General features: G+C 40.1%; 1 protein-coding gene across 1 annotated transcript; it reads right to left on the reverse strand.

Annotated features, from left to right (window-relative positions):
* Nucleotides 1-1047: 1047 nt before the first annotated feature.
* TKT (transketolase) lies at nt 1048-24561 on the reverse strand (the record flags this gene model as incomplete). The annotated part of the gene is made up of 14 exons (XM_080350490.1): nt 1048-1235; nt 3302-3424; nt 5126-5219; nt 5399-5482; nt 6696-6826; nt 10130-10286; nt 11549-11713; nt 12310-12503; nt 14053-14171; nt 14970-15161; nt 16807-16904; nt 17570-17683; nt 19101-19218; nt 24455-24561. The coding sequence occupies 14 exons, from the start codon at nt 24559-24561 to the stop codon at nt 1048-1050; spliced, it is 1884 nt and encodes a 627-aa protein (XP_080206616.1).
* Between the last annotated feature and the right edge of the window lie 1829 nt (nt 24562-26390).

The following is a 26390-nucleotide window of genomic DNA, read 5'->3' on the forward strand; positions in this document are numbered from 1 at the left end:
TGTATTTGTAGAAACAGTCTGTTATACCAAAATACTGTATATTTTGTGTCGTTAGTCTGCAAATAAATTCTTTCTGAGACCAGTGTAGCATTGTTAATGTCAAATGGCTTTTGAGTGAACTGAAAACTCTGCATAGTCATCCTGCTCTGATGAAAACTGCTTTTTTAGTTTCTTCTGCTGTATTAATATCTTTCTGAAAGGTAATTTGTGGAATAGTCAGGATAAGAAACTTATTTTAGTACAAAATCCTTTTAAATTTGGTACTCTGCAGTAAAAAAAAATAATTAAAAAAAATATAGAATATATATATATATATATATATATATTTTTACACAGAAGCTGCTTAAGGGTAAAATAAGCAAAGCATTTAAAAATGGCAAAATATTTTTAAAAAATCACTCAGTGGAACCCATGATGTGAGATTAACAGATCACCCAACATAGAGCAGCTCACATGAAAAGAGTCAATCCTGTAGAAAAAAAGCAACTTACACGTTCAGCCGCATTCTCTCAGGTATCAGGGAGTTTTCTGCTGTTGTCTCAGATCCTTCTTCTTGAGTCCATCTCAGCAGTTTGAACATTCCTGCCTCTCGCCAAACAGCAATGCTCTCGTTCTGGTCTCACGTATCACCTTTGCTGCAGCATCGACCAAGCACTCAAGAATATGATTCAGGTTCCTATGAGAGCTTCAACCTCCTTAAAGGAGGTCGTGCTCACTGAGCAGGACCCTCCAAGTCCAGCAACTCCCTCCTGACCCACCACCCATTCCTGTAGCTCTGCTGGGCCTCCACCTCCCTCGCTTGGTTCCCCAGGACCTGGTACGTCTCCTTCGACATTATCTAGCACATGCGGTGCAGGGGGGGAAGAACTCTGTTTTCACCAAACTCCCTTCAAGACAGGATTAAAAAGAGAAGAGATTAAAAACCAGAAGGTTTTTTAAGCTGGTATTTTTATTAGAACTCTCTACATAAAGCACCTTTGCCTGCCTTAAACTTACAGTACTTCTCCGAACACTGCTTTTCTGTAACACAGCACAAGATGCTTCAAGCTACTCCGCATTTCTTGATTTGGACACTGCCACCTTAACAGCCTGCACAATGGCATCTTTATCAATGCCAAACATCTTCAGGAGCTCAGCTGACTTCCCGCTGCGTGGTACATGAGACACAGCCAAGCGATTGACTGTGATGCCAGGCTCGCCCACTACTGCAGCACACACCGCCTCTCCAATGCCACCTATGGAAAAAAAAGCCAAACATGACATACATCTGCATGCTTCCACAGGCAACATAGAGATTGCACATATATCTGATCCAAAGGTCCATGCAAGTTAAATCCTCAATTTACATGCTTCTGAGAAACATCAATCACAATATATGTCTGAACTTGCCTATTTGTGAAATAAAAACAATTCCCCATTTCAGAGGCACTCTGATGACAAGCAGCCTGATATTTCCGAAGTACTTACAAACTGGCAGTGAGAACCACATATTTCTAAAGAGCACGGAACTGTCAGGCAGCCCTCACCACTTCTGCATCAGCCGTCAAAGGTCAGGTTTAAAAGTATGTTTAGACTGAAGAGTATTTACAAAGGTACTTAAAGAGCTGAAAGTCTTAATTCCCAACAAACTCAACAGCTTCTAAGAGCTCCATCTCTTCACAATGCCTGCAAATGCCGCTAGGCACCTCTCTGACTTACGTAAAACATTCACAGCCTTTGCTTAGAGCTCAGCTCAGAGAGAAGCGCTATCAGTCACAGGGACAAAGGATGAAATGGGAAACTGTGCAGTGGCAGGAGAGACACTCTGGTGCTGCAGTTCAGGCAGGGTGTCTCCAGGAACGCAGGGCTTTCCACAGCTCTGAGCATGGTGTGGTTTAACCTGCCACATTTAGCCTCCAGGTAGAGGCGCCTCCATGGATGCAGCTTTAAGCTCAGCTTGATACAGGCTTGCAATGCGTTAAGGCTTGTGATGTTTGTACACTTGACCTTCCTTGATTGCATCACACATAGAAAGCTGTGTCAGTGTAAATCACATGTTCATCACCTTAGAGTGTTATGATTTTGGCACCTTGCCAATCTGCAGTAAAATATTTGTCCAGAGCTGAAAGACAATCTAGAAAATGATGAGGCACAGTGATGCTATCACTGTTCATAGTTCGAACAGAAGTACAGTGTAACTAGCACTTATGGTAACAACAGCTCACTTCAGACACCTAGCAAGAGTGATGCTCACATTAAAGTAGGGTAATATTCTCATAATATCTACTAATTTTTATTAGTAGTTAACTACAATATCTAATGCCATAGGTCATAGCTGCCTCTCTGCTAATTTCTCCATTTCCTCCAAAAGCAACAAGCCTGACATGCAATTCACAACAGCTGCTCTCTATTTACATATGGTCTCACCTTCACAGCACGTATTTGCACAGCCAAGCCTCTAAAAACCCGTGCAAACAAGACATGTCAAAGAGCGAGCAGGAGCAGATTATGGAGTGAACTATAGTCGGCGGCTGGTCACGAGTGGTGTTCCCCAGGGCTCAGTACTGGAGCCAGTTCTGTTTAATCTCTTTAACAATGATCTGGATGGAACTGATCGAGTGCACCCTCAGTAAGTCTGCAGATGACACCAAGTTGGGTGGGAGTGTTGATCTGCTGGAGGGCAGGAAGTCTAGAAGGACCTGGACTGGCTGGATCAATGAGCCAATGCCAATTGTATGAGGTTCAACAATGCCAAGTGCTGGATCCTGCACTTGAGTGTTGATTGACAGCCAGCTGAACATGAGCCAGCGTGTGCCCAGGTGGCCAAAAAGGCCAACAGCATCCTGGCTTGTATCAGCACTAGTGTGGCCAGCAGGACCAGGGAAGTGATTGTCCCCCTGTACTCAGCACTGGTGACGCTGCACCTCAAATTCAAGCAACCTGGAACCTAGCTTTTGGACACAGGAAAAAATTAAGACACCTGCACAGCAATAGTCTGTTTTGCAATTCAACAAACCGGAGAGAAGCTGCTGTAAAGCCATTCTGAGACCATTCCATGCAGAATCACTGTACCGCAGCAGGAATTTGCTGTCTCACTGGGAACAAATGAATCAAGATGTCGCTTGGACCAAGCACATGGAAAAGCACACAAGGCCCTCAGTGCCATAACCATAACAGCAATGAAAAAGGCTAAAACCACTCTTTTGTTTTATCTGAATGACAGCATCACGTCCCACTCTTGTCTCTCAGGTCAAGAGCAGCTGTGAGCTTCCAGCTCCTGAGGAACAACTGTGTGGGCTGTGACCTCCTGGACCCAGCTCACCTTCGTGGTAATGGTCCTCAACAGTGATGATTCTGCCTTTGGTTGCTCTTGCATTTTCAAGTATTGTCTTCTTATCCAGAGGCTTTATAGTGAAAGGATCAATCACACGGATGAAGATTTTTTCTGCAGAAATAGAATGAAACGATTTGCAATGTGAATTTGCAGAAGGCAAGACAAGAGAAGTGGTACATGCAGCCCCTGTGATCTTTCAGAGCCATTAGGAAAACTGCGTACACTGACTCCCTGGTATCTGCACTTACAGCTTGTCTACCACAGAACCCAATCAACCCTGATTTTTTAATGTATTCTTTCTTCATGCACCTTCTGACACAGTAATATCCATCCATTCCACTGACACAACCTGAAGCAGAAAAGCCTTGGATAAGCGACTCCAGGTCATTTGGACTGCCCGTCAGTGAACGAGTAATCCAAACAGCAGCATCACAGCTAAAAGCAAAATCTATTCACCAAGAAATCCTTTCTTATTCACAGTGTCAATCACAATTTTTTTCCCAGACCTTTATTTTACCCTCAGGTTTATTGTCAAGTCAAACACAATTTCCTCCCACTTCTTCCATCTGCATGCATTCTGAATTCTTCACTGCAGGCTGCCCACCTGCCAGGTGTGCTTGTTTGAACTGCCCCAGCCCTGACCGTGGCACCCTTAAGGTTGGGATCAAAACCAGAATTTGACTTGTCATCACAAGGCAGGCTCAGATTGCTTACTAAAGCTTTATACAAATGGCAATTGTTTATAAAGAACAGCAAACTACATGCGGTTTGTCAGATCGTGGCGAGCTGAACACTGAGTCAACTCTTACCATACATAAAGAAGCCCTCTGTTAACAGTTTTGTGACTGAAGGCTCTTTAGTGGCCAACACAATTCAGGTATGAGACAGTGCCTCTGCACCAAGGCATTATCTCTCCGTAGCTGGTTGTTCACACTTCAAGATGAGCAGATCATTGCAAAGCATGGTAGATGCAATAAAAAATAATAATAATTCTGCAATCACAAGTTTTAAAATGTCCTAAGTCTGATGGCTCATAAAGGTGAAGTCATGGTCAGGTGAAGGTCATAATAAAATATTTGTCGACCTAGATACAGCGCCCAAATCTACCCATAAACCACAGGCAACATTAATTAGGCATAGGCTACAGACTCACAGATGGATTTTCGGTGGTTTATTTCTCTTCATATTTCATTGAAGGATTTTTACCTTTGTTGTGAGATGTCAGTACGTTTGAGCACTATCATAGAATTACCCCATCTCACGCTAGTTAAAAGTTGATACTTTCATTCAAATCCACCAAGGTAGGAGCGATTCATTCCCACAGGAAGGCACTGCACATCCACAGCACCATGCGGGAGCACACACAGCGCTGGGGCTCCGCTGACAAGTTGGATTTTATCAACTGGCCCCAGCCTGATGACACTTCCTTGTGCTGGTACCCGAGCCCACCCAGACAATGTGCCTGGGAAGGATCACTCCTGCTTCTTACACACTCCCTCTTAGGATTCTGCTTGCAAGGCACTTTCGGATGGATTAGCAATTCAAAGGAGACTTTGATCTGATCAGTTTGGCAATTTTCATGGCTACTAATGCTGCTAAGCTAACTAAACCTACTCAATTAGGCAAGATTGGCAGATATATGCTATGTTGCACTAAATCAGTTTAACCGGTGGCCATCTGTCTGTAACATTTTAATTACTGTTTACCAGTACCACGGGTGAGCAGTTAGGCTGAGTGGTATTGATTTCTTCACGTGTTAAATGATAAAAATAGAAAAAAAAAAACCCAAAAACCAAACTCTAAGATAATCACCTTTTCTCAGCTGCTCTGCTGCAGCCAGAGCCTCATGCAGAGTGACTCCCGCTCCAATCACAGTTGCTTGGTCATCTTTACTCTTCAGAACCACCTGCAAAAAAATGTTTTCATGTATTTTTAACATTAAATCTTATTAACATTTCTAAAATTTCTGGAGATTTTATTAAAAACATCAAATTTTTGGCATTGAGATGCTTTAGAGGGAAAGGGGCTTTTACAGGAAGGACTTTGTATATTTTTTCTGATTCTATTTATCTGGGCAATATTTACCTTTGCCTGTCCAATATGGAAGTCCTCATTGTTGTTGTAAATGACAGGATTTTCAGGACGACTAGTTCTTATGAAACAAATGCCCTGTTTCCGAAGCAAACATGTTAAAGTTACAAAACCAGAAAGGTGTTGACATTCCAGTTTGTACATCCTATGAAAAAAATACAGCAAAACAAGTTTTCTATCTGTCTGGTTTTCACTTTTCTGTGTTACCTCTGGTTTTACTGAGTAAATTCCCCCCTCTCCAGTTCCCTTAAGTCCTTTTTGAACAGCTGGTTGTTTCAGATATTACAATAGTTACCCTCTTCTTAGAGCACGTTGGTAACTTACACATCTTTTTTTTTCTGATTCCAAGATCTTTATTTCTTTTTTCCTCTTTTGGAAATGGAGAATCCTACTCCCATTAATTAGACTCACAGAACTTTGCCATATATGTGCAAACTTTACTTGAGCAACTTTAAAGCAGAAGAAGAAATGCTCAGCTGAAAGCAAGGAAAAATGCTTTCCATCAGTTAATCTTCAGATGCTCTTCCAAGAGAAGTAACAAACCAGTACTTAAATCTAATTTATCCTGCATGCTACCTTACACTCCTTTCCCTTTCCCCATCTTTTTTTCACAAACCATTCATCACGTTTGCTACATACCAAATTCCCACACTCTTTCACTTAAAAGCTGTACTAGCAAGGCTGAAATTTTTCAGATTATTTGCTCCTTTCTCAAGGTAAGTTTCTGTGGCAGCCAAAAGAAGTACCAATCAAAGAGATGATCTGATCCAATGCTACCAATGACATTTGACAAAATGTCAAATTAGCCAAAGGTAAGAGAGATCAGAAGCTCTGTCACAGCCATGCAGGAAGTCTTAGTTGTCTTCAGCCTCAGTCCAATTTAACTGCAATCCCTCACTGGCAACAGAGTCACAAAAAAATACCAGTGAGACTGGTAGCTAATATAAGCACTAGCTCTCGGTAACTCCAAAAGATGTAGACTGTAAGTTTGCTAAAGACCAACAAGGGAGTTGCATTTGCCCTTATTTCTGAGCCAATTTAGACCCAAACTGCAATCGCTGTGCAATCATTCACATCTCCTGAAATACGGCCCACGGCACTCCAGACTGTTCATTCTGCACTAGCCTCGGCAGAACGTCTGCAACGTTTCCATGCACAGAAAACATCCCACTGCCATGCTGGAGCCTTTGAAAGAATTTATGTGGGTAGAGACGTGCAAGAAACATGCCAGAAGCAACAAAAGAAGTACAAAAAAAAGTATTTTCTGGCTCAGAAATACTGTGATGCAAACCTTGGTGTTGGCAGCTATTTCCACTGCTTTTTCTGTGGCTACAGCATCGCTGGGGTAAAACACGGTGGCATTGGGAACAGCCCGGAACATGGACAGATCCTCCAGTCCCATCTGAGAAGGCCCATCCTCACCTAAAATAATTCAATCAGGGTTACAAAAGATTAAGCGCACATTTTTGACAATCACTCAACATAGCAGTGAGGTTAAATGTAAACTAAAAAAAAAAAAGTATGAAATCAGGCACACACGGGACATGCAAGTCTACCTGCTTGAGAAAAGAATCATCTTCTCCTTAAACTTGGAACCATCTTAACAGTAAATAAAGATAGAAAGAGACTAAAAAGAAAGAGAACTGGGGTTAAAAAGAAAAAATAGAAAATAATATATAACAATAAAACAACACAAAGGAAGACAACTAAAGTAGGAAGGGTACAGATACAGAGAGAGGGTCACAAAATATCTGAGCATCTTCAGATTTATATGTACTGTGGCTGCACAAGCAAAATTTATACTTGTCAATAGTGTTCCTCTAGATTTAAACTCCTGGAAATGTGAAGGGACAATTGTGTGTGTTTCAGCAGAAATGGAGAGTACTTTGTACAACTACTCTCACATTCTTTGGCTGACTTCAAGATTAAATGAAGGGTATGTATATTTCAATACTATGAAAAGTCTTTTAAAGAGCAACAGGACATCCACGTTGTTAATTTAACAACTCAAGGTCCTTATGGCATAAACTGCAGATCTATAAATAGAATCATTAGCCAGAACATGTGCTGGATGCCATGATTTTCCATAAAGAAACAATCACCGCAACACCCCCCACCCCCAATGACGTTATGTAAGGGCACTTTGGGAATGGCACCGTTCCAAACCAACCATGCAATGAGTTCTGAGCCCCGTCGTGTCACAGCCTGCAGAGCAGAAGCGGGCAATAAACCTTCCCACATGCACCCACTACCTGTTACTCAAGAAGGACGGGTTCACGAGGAAGGAGGAGAGTATTTTCTTAAGAGCAGCACAAAACTCTGAAGAACTTTAAACATGTTAAAGAAATCAATAATTGAACTCTGCCACTATACATTACTAACAAAGTAACTATGAACCAGGAAAAGAGCATCTCGGCCTTCAGTCAAGACATGAAAAAAGTGCTCAACATCACAGTTTCTAAATCTGTTTGTGCTCTGACCAAGTCAGTGGGACCTCAGTGACCATTTTCCTTTCCTAAAATGCAACCAAACAATGTATACAAGGAAGAAAAGTGAAACGATGAAGAACAATTAACAAGTTCTTGAATTAGAATGTTACCCAAAGTAAAGAGAGTACTCGTGTTTGCCCTGCTTTTGCTAATGTGGTGCCAATAATACCTGCACTTGTAGTTTGTACTAGTAGTTTACAGACCAGCACTTGAGTTCAGCCCCAAGTGCATCTTTATGAGAATCCTGATTTATGTGTTTTTGAAGTAATACAGATCAAAGGAGAGTAATTTTAAATTACATCTGCAAAACCTACATCTATATCTTAACAAAAAATGTGACTGCTTAATATGAATGGTATTATATGTCTAGAATATAAAACTGGTTGTCTGAACAACTGATATTTCTATTTGACATATGTACACTATGATTTCTTCCCCTATATGTTAGTTTGGAAAAGGCAGATTTTCCATTTTTCTCTCATGACCTTGAAAAAACATTTAATGTTTCATCAGATGTTTTGGTCCATCAGCAACTATTGGTCTAGGAGTGAACTCAGAAGGTCACTGTAATTTCTCCTAAATTTAATGGGTCCAAATTTCAATGCAGCAGAAGCCCAGGTCCACCTAGAACTGCATAAAACCAGTTTTCACCACAGATCCAGTTAGGATTCTGAATTCCATGCAGGTCCAAAGTTCTAATAGGAAGTACACTTAATTCATACCCTTCCATTTAAAATTGAATTTTGTAAGTGCTGAAATCAGTTGTCAAACTTTGGCTCCAAATTCATTTTTTTGAAAATCAGAGTTGAGGCCTGAATTAGATTTGTAAATCAAACAACTTCATAACCCTAAATATGCACTTCACAATCACAGCTCCCAGCAGAACATTTTGGGCGCTGAAAATTGAAACTTGGAAGCGTAGTTCTAGGAGACAATTCAGGTAGCCCAAAGCAGTTTTATCTTCTTAAATGAGCAAAGACCAAAGCTAATTGGCTTTTGCACCAACACCCTTTGCTGCTTGCTAAAAGACTTAAACTGGATCGAGCTGGACTATGATGAGGTGGGATGATTGATTTTAAAAAGAAAAGAGGCTTGTAACAGAATCCCTCCCTTAATGACATACATAAGCCATAATCTGCTATACTCTACTTAGAGGCTCCACTACTAAAGCACAATCTATACCTCAGCTTGAGGTTCTGGATGAGACTACACACACTCATGAAGCATCTGTAAATCTTCACCAATATTACAGGTCAAACTATTTTGCTTCAAACAAAAAAACTCCAACCCTCTTCCAAACCATACCAAAATAGCTAGCCAAAATATTACATGAACTGAAAAACTGACATATGCAAAGAGCCTTAATTTACTAGCCCTGTCAGACCACACTCACTTTCTTTTCCCCTATAAATACCAAGTAGTTTTTCAAGCATGAATGTCTATTGGCATCTTCCTTCTTGGTATGCAAGTCTGCTCCTGTTTTCAAAGGTGCTATCTATGCATTTCATTAAAAAGGCAAAACTCCCTTCCTCCCTCAAATCAAAATCAAACCCCAATATGATCTGACATGTACCAAACAGGATGGGAAGCAAAGACCAGAGAAGTTACTGCCAGTTTCCTGAATTATATAACAGCGTCACAGTTCCTGCTTCGTTAGTACTTCGAGGTTTCGGGGTTTTTTTAATCAACACACTAACTGCTCCAGTAGTAAGAAATACTGAGATAAATTGAAGCAATTATTTCAAATTGGTGATCTTCAAAGGAATAATAAAACTAAAATATTTATCCCTTGTAAAGTGTTTTTGAGATTGGTGAACAAGAGTAAGAATAATATGATTAGTTTCTCATTGTAGGGACTGGAAAACAGAGGTACATTAAGCACACAACTATTCTCATCACAGCGGATGTCAACTGCAAAGATGGAATCTCAGGTCCTTGACATTATTCTATGCCTGTACGGTAGAAAAGCTTGTAGGGAAAAGTCAAAAAGGGGAAAAAAAAGCAGTTAAGTTGATCAAGGTTTGAAATCTTTCTTATTCTGTCTAAATACATGTCTGATAGAAGTGAATTGCAAATTCTTCCTATTGAAGTTGGCACTGCTGTACCATCACAGCTATGTTACTGATTGTCTCCACAAGACATTAGATTTGTAAATCAAAATCAACCAATTTGACTGCTAGACACTTATCACTAAAAGGATGGGAACTGCTGATAAAGAAGCCAAGGTTGCCCTTACCGATAGAAACTCCGCAGTGCGATCCACAGAGATTGATGTTACTCTCGGAGATGGCAGCCATTCGGATCTGGTCAAACGCCCGTGTGAAGAAGGTAGCAAAGGTGCTGGCAAAAGCAACAGTTCTGTCACGAGTGGCACAACCAACTGCGATGCTCACCTGAAAAGAGGGAGATTGTACAGGAACAGTGAATGCCTCATTTATCAATTTTTTCCAAGATATCATCTATATGACTTCCTACCATAAAACTTTAGCAAGTAGCTCTCAATTAGGATTAAAAATTTATGTCCAGTCCTACTCCTAATTTTAGGCTTTTCCAAAAAAGAAAGGAGGCAACTCACTCTCCACATATCTATCCTCCATTATCTCTGCTCCTCGCCTCAACTGCGAGCTGTTGTTGTTGATCCTTGCTGGCAACTTCTTTTCTTGAACTGCTCCAAGCAGCTATTCACAGAGTTTTAAGACTCATCCCCTTCCCTCTTTCTTTTCCTGGATCAAGGCTTACACTTTCAGTCCCAAGCACATGGTTTTACTATCTTAGAAAACAAAAGTTATCATTATTAAGTGGGAATGGATTTACTTGTGTTATTTGGACTGGTGTTCGCTAAAAGGGCCCTTCTTCAAGCAAGGTGGAAATTAGAACAAGGTCCTTAAATTGTTTATTGCTACAACTACCCCATACATTTATTTTACACAGAAACTGGTCTGCTCTTCATGGCAAAGTTCTCCTAAGCCAATGTAAATCCAAAATGCCTGACTCAAGCCCGTCAAATTGCCCTAGTATAAAATTTGCAAGAGACACTCCATGGGTTCTTTGGTTATAAGTCATTAAAGACAACAACAAATTTCTGCCTGAATTTCTCTTCAATTTCATTTGCTTCAGTGAATCCATACAGGTGGCAACTGAAGACTCGGTCAAACAGATGAATTACCAACTTATTTTAGTCCTTTCTGTACAAATGCTATCAGGCTAAATTTATTAACTGTTTCTCTGTCCTCATCTTTATAGCCCAGCCTAGGGCAGAACTCACTGTCACATTGTGACATTCCAACTCCTGTGAACTAAAAAAAACCTTTAAAAGTCTTTTCAGAGTTAAAACTCTACAAATCACACTGTGGAAAATATTGCTGTTGTTTACATGCTGCCATGTCCTTGTGTTCTGCTGAAACACAGATAACATGATCACAAAAATAAAAAAAGGGGGATTTAGGAAAGAATGATTAGAAGCCTATTGTATCATATCTATAAGCTTTTGCCATAATCTAGGTTTTTCCCTAAGAAGTGAGCAAGTTAAACAAAATATTCATGAATAGACATGCGAAAAGCAATTATTAAAACCTCACTCTGAAAACTCAAGACTGAATGGTCTCAGATCCTGCTGTGTAATACTAGTAATTCATAAAACCAAGAGACCAGTTACCATGTTCTGTTCAGCAATGTAGCATTCAATGTAGCGACTGGGATGTTCTTTTTTAAAAAGCTCTGAGAAGGTGGAGTTCTTCGTGTCTCCATCCAAAGCAATCACTCGATCATTAGCATGGCCCAGTTTTGCAAGTGCAACACCATAAGCTTTGCGGGTAGCCCACTAGGAAAAGAAAAATACAGCAGTATTGTTACAACTTTATGTTTTTAGAAGCTTTTTTCCCCACATTTTTTTTTCCCATGAGTGCATATACATACAATTAAAGAAGAATAAAAAACAAACACGCAACCAAAAACATTTTAAATGTTAGTGGTATTGAAAATATGTATGAGAACAGTGACATACAGAGGAATAAACAAAAAAAACCCAAAATACAGTGAAGCGTCAGGACATACAAATCAGCAACTCCCTACCAATCCAGCTAGAGGATTTTGAAAACCTTAGATTCCAGTCATGGAAATTCACTGAACCTCATGTATTTTATTTAATTTTAAATACACATAAAATAGTTTGGGTAATTGATAATCACCAAAAAATGAAGAAGAGTGATTTGGGTCTTTACATTTTAATATATCCTTTCAATACTCTGTGAGTTGAATGTCTGTGTGTCACAGCAGAGGGAGGTGTTTACGAGGATACTCAAAATAGGAGAAAAGAGGTGGGTAGTTGAAATCATGACAAGGGATAACACAAACCCTCCTGCCACCCATTAAACAGTCTCACACTTTGAAGATATCTGACAGTGAAAAAGAGAGTACCTTTTCTCCCACTTTGTAAGTTGGTGGAGATGGCATCTTGATGTTTCTGATGTTTACTACAGGTGCATCTTCTTCCGGGAGGGCTGGAGAAAGCTTTTTCTTAGTCTGGATTTTGTCATCTATTTCCTGAATGACTTGTTCAGCCATGTTCTTTGGAAGGGGCTTTCCATGCCAGCTTTCCTTGTCTTCAACACCTGCATATTTAAAATTACATTGCAAATAAGAAAAATATAAAAGTACTTTTTAGCTGAAGATTTTATCTAGGTAAAAGTGCATCATTTCCACTGTAAACAATTACAATGGTAATCAATTGCATAAGATAGCCATGTTTAAATACGGAAGAGAAATAGTCAAATCCCATATATTCCAAACTAGTGATGAAATTCCAGCACCTTCTACTGAAACTGTTTTTAAATCGGCCTGGTCCCTAAGTGCAACAAGATGTAAACATTAAATCAGTGTGAACAGTTAACAAAATTTCGGCAGTTAGGCCTAAATAAACAAACTCAGCTAAGCCTCAAACAACCGTTAACCAAGCTGTCTAATTCAAACAAGACCTGAAGTTTTACAGCTTTATTTTAATAGCTTCTGATGACTCTTTATCTTTGTGCATCTGGCACTAACAGCAAATTACCTCGCTGGCTGGTATGCTGCTTTTCACTGAGTAAGTCACCAAGAATAATAATTTTTTCTTGCTTACTCAATGAAAAGGAATGAAGATATTCACTCCTGTTATTAATACTATTATCCATTCTATGGATGCAGTTCTCAGTAGCCAGCACACATTTCACTTGCAAGAACAAATATGACTTTCTTAATACTAACATTGTTGAGAAGTATGAAGAGTTTGAAAGACTTCCTGTGTGCCACTGCTAAAATGTGTAGGTACACATCTGCCCCCTTGACAATGACATTTCGGTAAGTTTCATACCACATGAAAACTACAAAGGGATCTTAGAGGCATCATGAAGTCCAAAATTCAAAATCATGCTAACCTATGAAATTATTTCTATGGACCACTATATCCTGTATGTAAATGAATTACACATCAGATTATATGAAATCACCTGTAGTATGACCAGGTAGCTTATACACCACATCTCAAGCAGCTTTGTCAAAACCGTAAATGCAGCACCCCTCCCCATTTTTTGTGCATTTATGCTGCCTGGCTGCTAACAAGCAGACCCAGTTATCTGCAATACAAGGAGCATGGAGCTTCTGTGACAAAGTTACTCGCTTCTCTGTCTCAGAGTAGTCTCTGTGAGTCTAAGGATCAAGAGCAAGCCAAGAAGGATGCCCAATTTTGCTAGGGCAATTATCAAGACCAAGTGTATGGTCCAATGTTCCCAGTCTCTGGTAATCTTCTAGACTAAAAAAGACTTTTTAGAAGGGTAACAACTCGAGTACAGCTGACAGCAGAGGAAAACCTGCTCTGCAACTGGGGATCTGTAAAAGCCTTGTCAACATGGAAGCTCATCTGGCTGGATCATGTGAAGAATAACATGAAGATCTGAGAGCCACATCTCTGCCTGCTCCAAAGGAGCATCAGTGCAATGGCCTCCATAAGAAAAGGCAACAAAAAACAATAAGGTGAAATTCTGAGTTTTCAGATTGTATGGGAGTATGATCAAGTCAAAAAGCTGACAGGATACCAACCTTTATCTAATGTATGAAATGTTACACTTTTGTATTTTTGTAATGATTGTACCTTTATTGTAGCACAAAGAAGAGATGTTTTATTACCTGATATGCCTTTGCCTTTAAAGGTCTTTGCAATGATAGCCGTTGGCTGATGTTTGGCCTGGCCAAAGGCTTTGCAAAGTTCCTCCACGCTGTGTCCATCCACGATGATAGCATGCCAGCTGAGAACACAAACACATCAACTGTTTATACAGGGGTTTAGCATGTGACACTCTCAGGTAGTTTGCAATAACAACAACAAATACTATCTTCACGCCAATGCAGTGTCTTTCTAAGAGAACCAAAGTATGTCAGAAACATGAACTAGCATTTGAGACTGTAAAATATCATAGTCCCTTTTTTATAATGCAAAATGAGTCACAGAGGGATTAACAGCTACTAGCAAAATTCACAGCCCACAGATAACTAAGTTATCCTAGATGTCTTCATTTTTAATCAAAAGAGCAAATCTAGAAATCAATTTTAAAACTGACAGTTAAATTCGACTAAAATAATAAAACTGCTCCATCATAATTTGCATGGCTGTTTTTTCGTCGTGGATTGTTCCATCTACATAGAAAGGTACATTTCTAAACTAAATGAAAGCTAAAACACAAAGAATTCTCTTAGGAGTAATGGCTTCCATGCCCTTTTTTCTGACCTACTTGCACTGACTGTACATTTGGTCACACAAACAGTTATAAAATCTGTATATAATGTGATAGAAACTACTTTAAGATCCTCTGACAAATTTATCTGAGTAAGCAGTCCTTTTATTTTTCCTTGAAACAAAAAATTCTGCAACTTCTAATATTCATGCTGTACAAATACAGACAACCAATATGTGGCATTAAGAAAGACCATCTTTCTTGGTAATGGTATCCTTTAAGAGTCAAAAACTGATTTTAAAAATTCTGAAAAGCCATCAAAACACACAGTTTCAAATACGAGACTATACTGAACTTCTTCCAACTACATACCCGAAGGCTTCACAGCGTTTCTGGTAGATCTCAACATGATGCTGCAGAGGAGCAGGGTCACTTTGCCCAAGACGGTTAACATCAAATATAGCAACAAGATTATCAAGTTTGTAAAACCCAGCAAAAGCCATGGCCTCCCAAACAGAGCCTTCAGATAACTCTCCATCTCCAAGCAGACAATACACTCTATAGCTAGAAGAACAAATAAATAAATAAATTTTTACATGTAAGCACAATTAAATCAAAAGCAAAATCCCTTTAACAATTCAGAGTGACAATTCAATGCTTTTTCTATGCCAAACTCAACTCCCATTGCCCAATGCATTGACCTCAGACAACCTTACATAACCTTAGACAAATTAAATTATAATACTTTTGAGCCATTAAAATGAAAAAATAAGAGGATAAATACTGTACTCCTTTTCAAACCTTTGTCTCAAAAAATGCCAGGTCTTAGGCCTCCTATTGAAAGGCTTGAATGAACAGGCTCATTAAACACTGTCACTGTGACTCAGCAGGATCACTAACAATGCAGGAACGGTGACTGTCTGCTTCCTCATTCCAACCATCTACTCCCTGGAAGGGTGGCCAACAATTTAATTTCAGGGAACTATAAACTGGGGATGAACCCAACTACAGATTAAAGCAGGTTGCATATGCAAATTCAGAATTCAGGAAAGAGATAACCAGCATGATGTGACTTCGTAGCCTACTTCTCCAAACACTAAAGCTTTTTATTTAGGTAAAACTCAGGAGGAGCATTGCCTGATCTCTGTAGGATTCAGCCATTTTATTTATTTTCTATTATCACTCTCTTTTTTTTTTTTTTCAATGACAAAGCTTTATAAATGTTTAAGATTAAAAAAGAATAGTAAATTAGCCTTCCAATATATAACTTTAAAACAAAATAATCAAGATGGCTTTTAGCAATTTTATTAGACATTAAGCTATAACAGACTTTTGATCTGAATTCCACCTGCCTTCAGCTAAATCTGAACTCCTCCCACATAAGTTGCTCCCAGTACTGCACACAAGACCACCTTTTTCTTCTGCCATGTAAGCATTCGTTAGATTTTTTCCACACGTAGCATCTGCTAAACTCAATTAAAATCAGCAAGTCATCTTTCACAGAAATGATTTCAAGCCACTGAAGTGTAGGACACATTAACTGGGCAGCCTATGCTCAAATGTACTAGAACTGTCACATAAAATATATCAACTGCATCAGGCTATTTTCCTCCTCACACAGATTTGCCTTTAGACATCTAGTTTTCTTGCCCACAAAACAAATGGCAGCAGCAGTCATTTTTCTTTCTATAGAGTCGAGTGCCTTTCTGATTACATTTTGAAGCTCTGCTTCAAGATTCAATGGTGCTATTACTGACCATTACAGAACAGTCCCTTATCTAGATAGGTGTTGTCCGTTATTTGTCACCTGACTTGGAAGAGATGCATCTCTAGTTTGGATGTCCTCCTAATGGGATACATACAAGTCTCAACATGGCTCTCAATTACTCTCTGGAAATTAGAGGCTGTTCCAACAACTTATTGCCTTCTCTGTCCAGGAACATGACCTTGCAATGCTGTCAGGTCACAAAAGGAACACACATATGCACTAATTCTTGCTAGTCTTTAAATCCTTGGTAGTTTCACTGGTGATGGCTTTGTAATTATCAGACTAGTAATCTATCATTTGAAACCTGAATTTGAAATTAGATTTGGGAATGAAGAATAGAATAAAGGAGGGTTTTTTCCTGACTGAGATAAGAATATAGCTTATTTTCCTAAGATATTCCCATTGAACGCCTATAATGATGAAATATGAAGATTGAATTACCTGGCTCTGTCAAAGAATTTCCCAGTGTATGCCATTCCACATGCAGCACCAAGACCCTGACCAAGGGATCCAGTAGCCACATCAGTGAACACTTGTCTCTGAGAATAAAAAGGCAACAATTATTTTAGAGTGAAAAAACAGAAGAACTATATTCCAGTGTCAGGAAATGGTTTAGCATACATCAAAATTCAACTTATTGGCCGTAACAATATAGTGCAAGTCCCTTCAAATCTTGCCCTGTTCCCCTTCCTTCCCTGCAATGCATGTACCTCAGTGATCAGTGTCACAAGCTAACTAGGCTCTGACAGGGAATGATACCTAAGGCCCAGGAATTTCTCAGCTAGGCCTTGGATGGCAACACTTAAGAACTGGCAATTTTGTATAAAAAAGAATCAGTTGACACAACTAGCTGGGAATGGAAAGATCAACGAGGTGACCAAACTGGACATAAACTCTTGAAATATGGCAAGGCTTCCTAAAGGTTAAGAAAAGCCATGCTGGAACATTAAATAAACCTTTTTAACATGGAAAATATTGACATACAGGACTGTAGGGGCATTTTACTGCAGCAATAAAGGTCATTTTCACATGATCATTCAAATGCATATATTGATTCAGAAGTGAAGCCATAAATATCATCATCCTTCTTCTAAGTCTTTATCTTTCCCTGTACCATAGCTGGCAACCAAGAATTGCTGCAAAATACATGCATTTCTTGTTTTACAGAAAACATCATCTTATATCAAAGGTTATGAGCACTCACTGGTACTGGGTGTCCTTCTAATACAGAATCAATTTTCCTTAGGTTCAACAATTCTGCATCTTGCAGAAAGCCAGCTTCTGCCCAAACAGAATACAAAATCGGTGCTGCGTGACCCTAGAGAGAAACATACATTTTAAGTAAATCACAAGTTTCACAATATCCTAGTGACAAGGCAAAATTCTACAAAGCTGATGAACCCTGGAATCAGGTTCTTATGTCCATTAAAAAGGGACTGAGTTATAAAACACTTTTATAATGTAATGCTGATGCCTGTTGTCAAGATATCCATGTCCTTGCTTAAGGCACCCCAGATGGCTATGGTTCAGACAGAAAGACTCTTGAGAGCTATATTTAGCATGTCCTCAAGGCAATCAACATGGAAGAGTAAGAAGGTCTCAGCCATGCAGGTCCAATTTCAAAAAGTAGTTTTGGTATCCAAATAAACCACCTTGATTCAATTTGCTTGGGTACCAGTTTCAAGAACAGAGCACTGTTAACTAAAGCAGTAAGCAGATGGACGAGCAAGTGTTATCCCTCTAGAATTTCTTCAATATATATGTATTCAAGGTAAGATACAGTGAATGACAACATGCAAAATTTTAAGCTTGATATCCTTAGATCCTTCCAGCCAGGTCCAATTGGGCAACCGCAAAGTAGTAGTCATCTTCCACCCATGGAGTCAGTAAGAGTCAAAAAAAGCATGCAGAGGTTTGAAGCTATTTAGCAACTCTGGGCAGAAACCCTGAGTAATTACAGAGGTAAAGCAGTGACTCTTACTGCTTTACCACCTCAGCATTTGAAAAACTAATGGCTGGTCCAGATTGTGGTTTTATGCGCTTTCTGAGCCACAGCGGCTTCAGAAGTAGTATTGACTTTCATATCATGCTGGCACAGTGGGAATGCAAACTACCCACCGGCCCACCATAACTACTTCATATAATGCTGTCTGAAAAGCTGACAGTAATTAGTGCACATTGTGACGTGACTGCAGGTATAACAGCATGGCCGCATTTAACAAGTAGAGCACAAAAGCTAACTATGACTTACTCGTTAGAAAATTGGTTATGCCAAAATAAAACAGATGTTAATAGTTTTTGATAGATTTTACAGACAATAATAACAATTATTATTTAATACTTGAACAACTAAACAGTCAAGTTAAGACTAATCAAGACTCATTATACAGACACTTTTCGATTATTTTTTGAGTGTCCTGGATTTGGCTGAGATAGACTTAATTTTCTTCCTAGTAGTTGGTTTAATGCTGTGGTTTGGATTTACTATGAGAATAATGTTGGTAACACACCAATGTTCTAGTTGTTGCCAAGCAGTGCTTATACTAAGGCAAGGACTTTTTTTTATTTGTCTTTCTGAACCAGACAAATTCCAAGCTCTCACATTTTCCAATAGACTTCTGCGCAGATGCAAGCATAAGTACGCGTAAGTCAAGGAAGACAAATAAATTTAATTTACAGACATACAGCTCTTTATAGCAGACTGCAAAAGCACAGCATAACAGTTATGAATTTACCTTTGAAAGAACAAACCGGTCGTTGCTGGCGTTTCTGGGATCTTGCACTTTGTACCTCATGGTATGGAAAAACAGCACAGACATAATCTCTGCTGCACTGCAACATGATGTAGGGTGGCTACAAGTCAAAACAGACCCAAGATTACCACTTCTCATTATTTTTTGCTCAGGACCATATTTTTAAAATACCACTTTACCAGTCCCTACTCCTCAGCATTAAAATACACAGTCTAAGTGCTTTTGATAACCCATTCCATCTACCATTACCCCAATGCCAATTAGCTGTACTTTGAAACCAAGGAAGCCTTCTTATCTAGTTAAAGTGGATGTTAAAAGATAGACCCTGGTGACAGCTCAAGGACACATCTTTTAGAGCTCTCTGTTCTCCATGCCAAGGAACAGCACCCAAATTCGTGACTGTGAAGCACAGGAAGTCATCTGACCCTGTGCCTGAAATCATCCTCCTGCTGATAGCAGAATTTCACACTGATGCAGAGGATACAAAGCTTTCCACAGTACTCTGGGCCACTCACTGAGCAGAGGAATTAAAAGCGTGGCATTGTGACTTGTTCAGACCCTGCTGCATAGGCAGGGACTGGTAACCCAAGATTAACTTCTGAAGAAAGTTATGGAACTCTTAGAACTGTGTAACGTAAGTAACATTTTATTTTACCATGTTAGAGCTGCTAGAACTAGAATTCTGATTTCTAAAGAAGGCATTAAATAATACAATTCTTGTATTTCATCTTCTGCTGAAACTAGACACAGAAGCTGTCTCCAGTAAACACCCAGATACACATTGCAAAATCCTAATTTGCTTCATCTTTGGCTAAGAGAGGAACCAACATTTCCAACATTTACATTTATATTAGCTTGAAATATTGAACCAGTTGAGTTATCAAGTATTTGTAAGTATCTGGGATAGTCTCTCCCACTGGACTATCTGGGATGACTTTTGTAACAACTTTCAACAGCAGTAAATTAATACTTCAACTATAACTTGCCTTAGAAATACACAGGCCAATTTCAGAAGCAACTATGCCATATAGTACCAACAAGCCAAAAAAAAGTTACATGAAAAGGCTCATTTTCAAGTGCAAATATTGAATTAATCCAAGACAAGGTATATATTTCATTTCAAGTGTAATAGAAGGGCATATAACTGCTTTTATTTATCTAAATTACTGTAAATTAAATTATGATCAGTGTAGTTCTTATGCACCTTGACAGGATGGCACTACTTGACCACCTGGGTACACCAGCCTTGGCTTTTCATTTGCAATAATGCTCAAAAGGGGTAAGGAGGCTCTTAAAAAAACCTTTATTGAGTGCAGAAAGTAGCATTTTTCAGATTTTACTGGTGTAAACAGGATTATTCTTTATATCAATGGTTGCTACTGAAGTACAGGAAAGTGAATGATGAACAGCAAGATGATTACAGCCGCAGAAATCTGCACCAGCTTTGAAAACAACTTGCAGTCCCACTTCACTTTCTCATCTACCAACATTTATTTTCAATCTTCAACATAATTCTCTTAAAATATTTAACCCTAATGGTAAAAAAGACAAATCTACTATGAAAGTGTCACATTTTGTTCCCCACATGTACATTTACCATGCATGTTAGGATTAGCCAACACTTTCACACTAGAACTTCAATGATAATATTCCCTTCTGGTAGTAATAAACCTTCCCTCCCAACATCCCCAACAGTGCTGTAATAAGAGAATAAAAACATGCAAAACACTAGCAACATATGATTTATGGTTAGTGTTCATCCCTTAGTAAGTACTCACACAGAGGGAACCAAAAGAATTAGCTTTAAACCATGGTTCAAACATATTAGTAAATATTTATATATTTTAGTTAATCAATAAGCCTTACATGCTTGTTTAAAGCTTTCATTCCTGTAATTTTATTAACTTTATACTTAACCATACTTCTATGAATTCCTGGTCTTGGTAAAAAAAGTTTTAAACAACCTAAAATGGTAGCATGTGGAAATAAAAAAAAAAAAGTAAAAATTTTAATAAATTACCTGGAAATTGGAACAAAAAAAATTCTTATTAAAACTACAGGTTAATTAAATGACTTCCTACTAGCAGAAATAACACAAAATTTAACTACGTATGGGATACCAGAAAACATTCTAAAAATCAACCACACAATGTTCTTTATCTATAGCCATCTTAACTACCTCTACTGGTCTTCTATTAGCTCACACTTTTCTAACGAGTTCTGTTAAAAGAATTTCTTGTTAAGCCTAACGAAGTCTATTTAGAGTACTTGTACATGGAGAGAAAAAAACCACAACCAAGTCATAACCACTGTTCTCACACAAAAATCTTTCAGATTTTGCTCCTGACTGATGATCAACCTAGAACTTGGTGGTCATGGTCTGATCAACATGCTTCTCTGCCAGACAAATACAGCCTTTCAGTAGGAAATCCAACCAAAGTCCATTAGAACACTGAAATCCTGGATTCACACAAATCAAAAGTAAAATAATTACTTCAACATAGTTTTTTGTGGTGTTTTGGTTTGTTTTTTTTTTAAATACTCTGCATCAATTTATATTAGCTGAACTTACATGTATCCACACATTTTAACTAAAAAGAATAGTGGTGGAATGTTACATGGAATACTGAGTGAAAGACAAAAGCTAAAAAATTGAAGGAGAAAATAATCTGCAAGGAGGGATCAAACCACATGTTATGAAACTTAACTGCCTCTTAAGAAACTTTTGCAACTTCCACTTTTAAGAATCTACCCATTTAATTCTAGGAAGCCAGGCACTGTTTCAAAACTGCAGAAATTTATCATGAGTTACAAGAGACTCTACCAGTTTTGATGAAAATGTCTGCACTACTTATCTAAAAGAAAAACTTCTTCCACACCCAAAAGCAAGTATGTTCAATCTTCACAACTAAATCAAATTTTTCCCCACCTAAGGCATTTTAAGCACAAATTTATTTTTCCAGTTCACTGAATTTTTCCACTACAGCTGGAAAGTCCTCAAAGTGACACGTTTGAACATCTTCAGGATCAGAAAACCTGATCTTTTAGCTCTTGTCCAGACAAAGGTTGTACTTTCTTTAACAAACGTTAGTACAGGTAAAGACTGCAAGAGCCGGCCTGTCAGATCTACCAGAGAACCACTTGCATTGCAAAATATGCCACAGTTTACAGAAATTACTTCCTTGACAGAAGGAGGCAGGTCCTGTTATGTTTGAAGTGGTTTTATTGCAAGTATTTCCTTCAGTTTGACAAACTACACCTTTAATAAACACAAATTTCCTTAACAAAGTCAATGCAAGCATGACAGTTTTTTTATTAACTGTAATATTCTATTTAACTTGCATTCAAACATCTTTCTACATTCTTAGTGTATACTAGCATTTGAAGCAAAGTTTACTGCCTCGTTCAGATTTTGGAAAACTCATTGATAACACATAGCTGGTTTAGAAATGTATATGACTTGCCTAACACTGAAAAGACTCTGAATGTCTTTTCCTTTTACGAACACTACTACACCACCATCTTGGTAACCAAATTAATTAATTATGAAAATATACGACCTATCAACAGAACCTTCCCTCCAGAGCCCATCTTTCATAATCTGCTCATCCAGGTTGTGTAATAATTTCAGACTCTATACCACTCCAGTGCTAGAATAATCTGGTGATTAATGAAATGCAAGAGGTATTCAGTGTTGTATCATATATGATCCAGGAATCAAAAGCTCAAGTCAAACTACTTTTACTGTTCCTTCATCAGTATAGGGAGAATGGTTTTTACTGTTGAATTTCATCGACCACAGAAGCGAAGCAAAGGCTGGAACAAAATCCTTATTCTTTAACAGCACATCAGACAAAACAGAGAAATAATTTTATCTGTAGATAAGACAACTGATACCATACAGGTCTGTGGGCCGCTTAAAATACACACTAGAAGCTCAAGACTGAAGCCCAAGCTCTAGTAAGTAGATTTAGCACAATTTTTCTTGCCTACATTTTCACAAAGGCTTGTGTAACGCTGCCTGTACATTGTAGCTTGGAAACAAATAATGAATTAAAAGAGCAGTTGTTGGGTATCCTGTACTTCTCTCTCCAGAATGGATCAAACAAGCCATGGCTTTGTAAAAACCCCCTCCTATTGCTCCCTGTCTTCCAACATTCCAAATTACAAGGAGAACCAAAGCAGCGTTTTTATTTGCTGAATGCAAAAGGAACGAGTAAAGGTCCATTTCTGTGCATTTTGAGAAAGAGCCATGTGAGGCAGCCCATGTCAGGCAGACGTGGGTGGAAAGCGTATGGCAATTCAAACGAGAAGTTTTAAATATTTTACACACCTCCTTTTCCCACACAAACCTCGGTTTCCAAAGTATTCCTTCTTTTTTTTTTTTTTTTTTTTTTTTTTTAACAGCACAGCCAATTTCGAAGAAATTCAAAGGAGGAAATTGCAAAAAGATGTGATACATTAAAAAAAAAAGGCCAGCACTCTACATGGAAGCACTCAAATGCATTATTGAAGCAGAAAAATGGCTTTAATTTTACATGAATAAAAGGGGATTGTTTGCAGAGATTTTTTTCCATAGGTAAAGCCCGATCAAAGGCAGGATAACCCTGGAATCTGCACACATCAGAGCCCGCAGTAAATCCTGTCCAGAGGCCTGAATAAACTGCCCAGTTGAGACTGTGGGCATTTCACAGATAATCCCACTTGGGCTCACTTGAAATTCTGTGCAGAATTAGTTCCAACTGACGGGCACGAAATGAAAAAGAAAACGCTTGTGCCTCAGGCACAAATTCTTTGGTTTTCAATCCTGCATCAACTTAACATTCCCGGCCTCTCTCCGCAGCCACAACACCCGCCGGGCCCGGGGACCGGGCGGCTCTGCCCGCGGGACCCCGCACCTCGCCCGCGGCCGCCATTTCCAGCGTGGCACCTCCACATGGAGCAGCTTCGGGTGCGGAGGCACAGGGGGTCTGGCCGTGACACCCGCGGTTCCATCCCTCCGCCGCAGCCCGCGCTCCTCATCCCGCGCAGCGCACGTCCCGCCCCGGGGCCGCCTCAGCCCTCCCGCCTCAGGTAGGGGTGGGCGCCTGGCATCCCGCCCGACGTTCTGCACAACGGGAACACAGACCGAAGGGGAACTCTGCCCTCGGGAGGCGCCGATGTGACCCCCGGCAGCGGTTAACGGGCTGAGGGAGCCGGCGCAGCCCCTCCCGGCACCACCTGCCTCGGCCTCGCCGCTGAACGGATGCGCGGCCCGGGATGCTGCAGCGCGAATCGCCGGAGGCGCAGCGCGGGGCCGCTGTGCGGCCGGGGCGCAGCCCGCCCGCCTCACTCACCCGGACCCGGCCGCGCTCGTGGCCTTGATGGAGCTGATGCGGAGCCGGTTGGCCGTGTCCTTCAGGGCCTGCAGGGTCTGCTGGTCGGGCTTGTGGTAATCTTCCATAGGGCCGAGACGGGAGGGCCGCGGCGGCAGCGGGGCTCGGGCGGCGGTGGCACCTGGGCTGGGCAGGGACGGCGGCGCTCCGCTGGCTGTGGGCAGCACGCCTCAGCCGGGCCGTGCGCGGAGGGCGCAGAGATGGGGAGAGAGAGCGGGGCCGCCCCGCGCTCCGCCTCCCGCCTGCGCCGGCCCCGGCCGCGCACAGCGCCGCGGCAGGACGGGCGGGGCCGCCGGCGCTCCCCCTGCTGGCGCGCGGGGGCGGCGCTGGGCGCCCGCCCGTGGCCGCGCGCAGGGGCCGTTTCCTCCGCCGCCCGGCAGCCGCTGAGCGGGAGGAGGCGGCCGCGGCGCTGGGAAGGGCTCTTGCCTCCGTTTTTCCTCCATTCGACCCCTGTTCGGTGTGATTGCAGAGGGTTTGCACCTCAAGCTTGTTCCTGTCTGCGAAACAATGTCACTACATGCAGCGTCTCCTAACACTACCCTTGTTCCTCTACAGCGTCAGGAGAAACATTAACAGAATTACCCTGTGATGCTTCCTTTCAAGAAATCATTCATGTTTCTGTAATACATGTGTAAAAAATTGACAAATACAGACACTTCTGCATAAAACATTGACTTTACCAGCCATCAAACAGGAATTACATTTTCTCTAGCAATTCTGAGCACACTGACATGAAAGCTCCAGACTTAATGAGGTAAGTTAAATATTGCATATTTGTTCTAGAAATCCCGAGCAGCGCTAGAAGTCACAATCTGGGGGAAAACAAAAAAAAAGACAGTAAAGAGACGAAATCAAATGCTTCACATCCTGCCTCTGAAAGCTGGTATTCCTGCACTGCACTCCCCACGTATTTCAGTGTTCTATCCACTTGGTAGCTCATCCATAAAGCTGTTTTATACAATTTAAAAATGCTAAAATATTTAAAAATCTATTTTAAATGTGAACTGTTACATCTGGTGAGCTAGTGATGTCATCTAATTTCAGAAGACACCAGTGACATGCACAGATTACAGTAAAACCCCTGTACTTTTGCCTCAGGGCTCTGAAGACTTTGGGTTTCAGAACTGAAAGAAGGCACCTGTATTTACAGAGTAGCCATCCATGCTCACTTGGCAAATTGCAGCTAAAAAGTAAATCATGAAACTCCTAGCAAGATAAGATAAAACTTTATTCCATAAACTAACCAAGTTACAGGAAGAAATAAAAGCAGACACCATTCCCTTAGGTTAACTGTTTTCTTAGCCTGCTCCACCAGTTGTCTTTTCAAAAATCTTTTTAATAAATCCTCAGAAGAAAAACTAGACTGAAAGTAGGCTCTGTGTCAGGAAGGAGGAAAAAAACTGAGCCAAACAACTTAGCTCGACAGTAGCAAAGTGCAGAGTTCAACTTAGAGAGCATTATACACAGGTTAGTTGCTGAAACTGCTATTTGCTATGCTCCAATCTATATTCTCCTTTAAATAATTATATAGGCCAACTACTTTATTTTCCTTTTGCAGAACAAGTTTCCCAAATCTTTTCATTTCAGTAATACACTTTGAAGTAATACGGACAATAAAACTGGGTTATGGAAGAGCCTGGTGAGAATCACGTAAGCCTTGGTTTAAATTTATGAACTCTGAAGACATGAACTCTAATGCCAAGAGCTTCCAATGGCAGAGTGACTCACCCTTAGAGCATAGAGCCAAGAAATGAAGCTGTTAGTGCACTTCAAGGGTCATTGTGCAGATCTGCTGTCTCAAGGTACAGAAAGACACATCTTATACCTTGTAACATGTTATGTCTAAATGGCAACTTAGAAATTAAATAATACTTGATATCTAAAAAATAGCTAGTTT

The sequence above is a fragment of the Nesoenas mayeri genome, assembly GCF_963082525.1.
Source record: "Nesoenas mayeri genome assembly, chromosome: 10".
NCBI lineage: Eukaryota > Metazoa > Chordata > Aves > Columbiformes > Columbidae > Nesoenas > Nesoenas mayeri.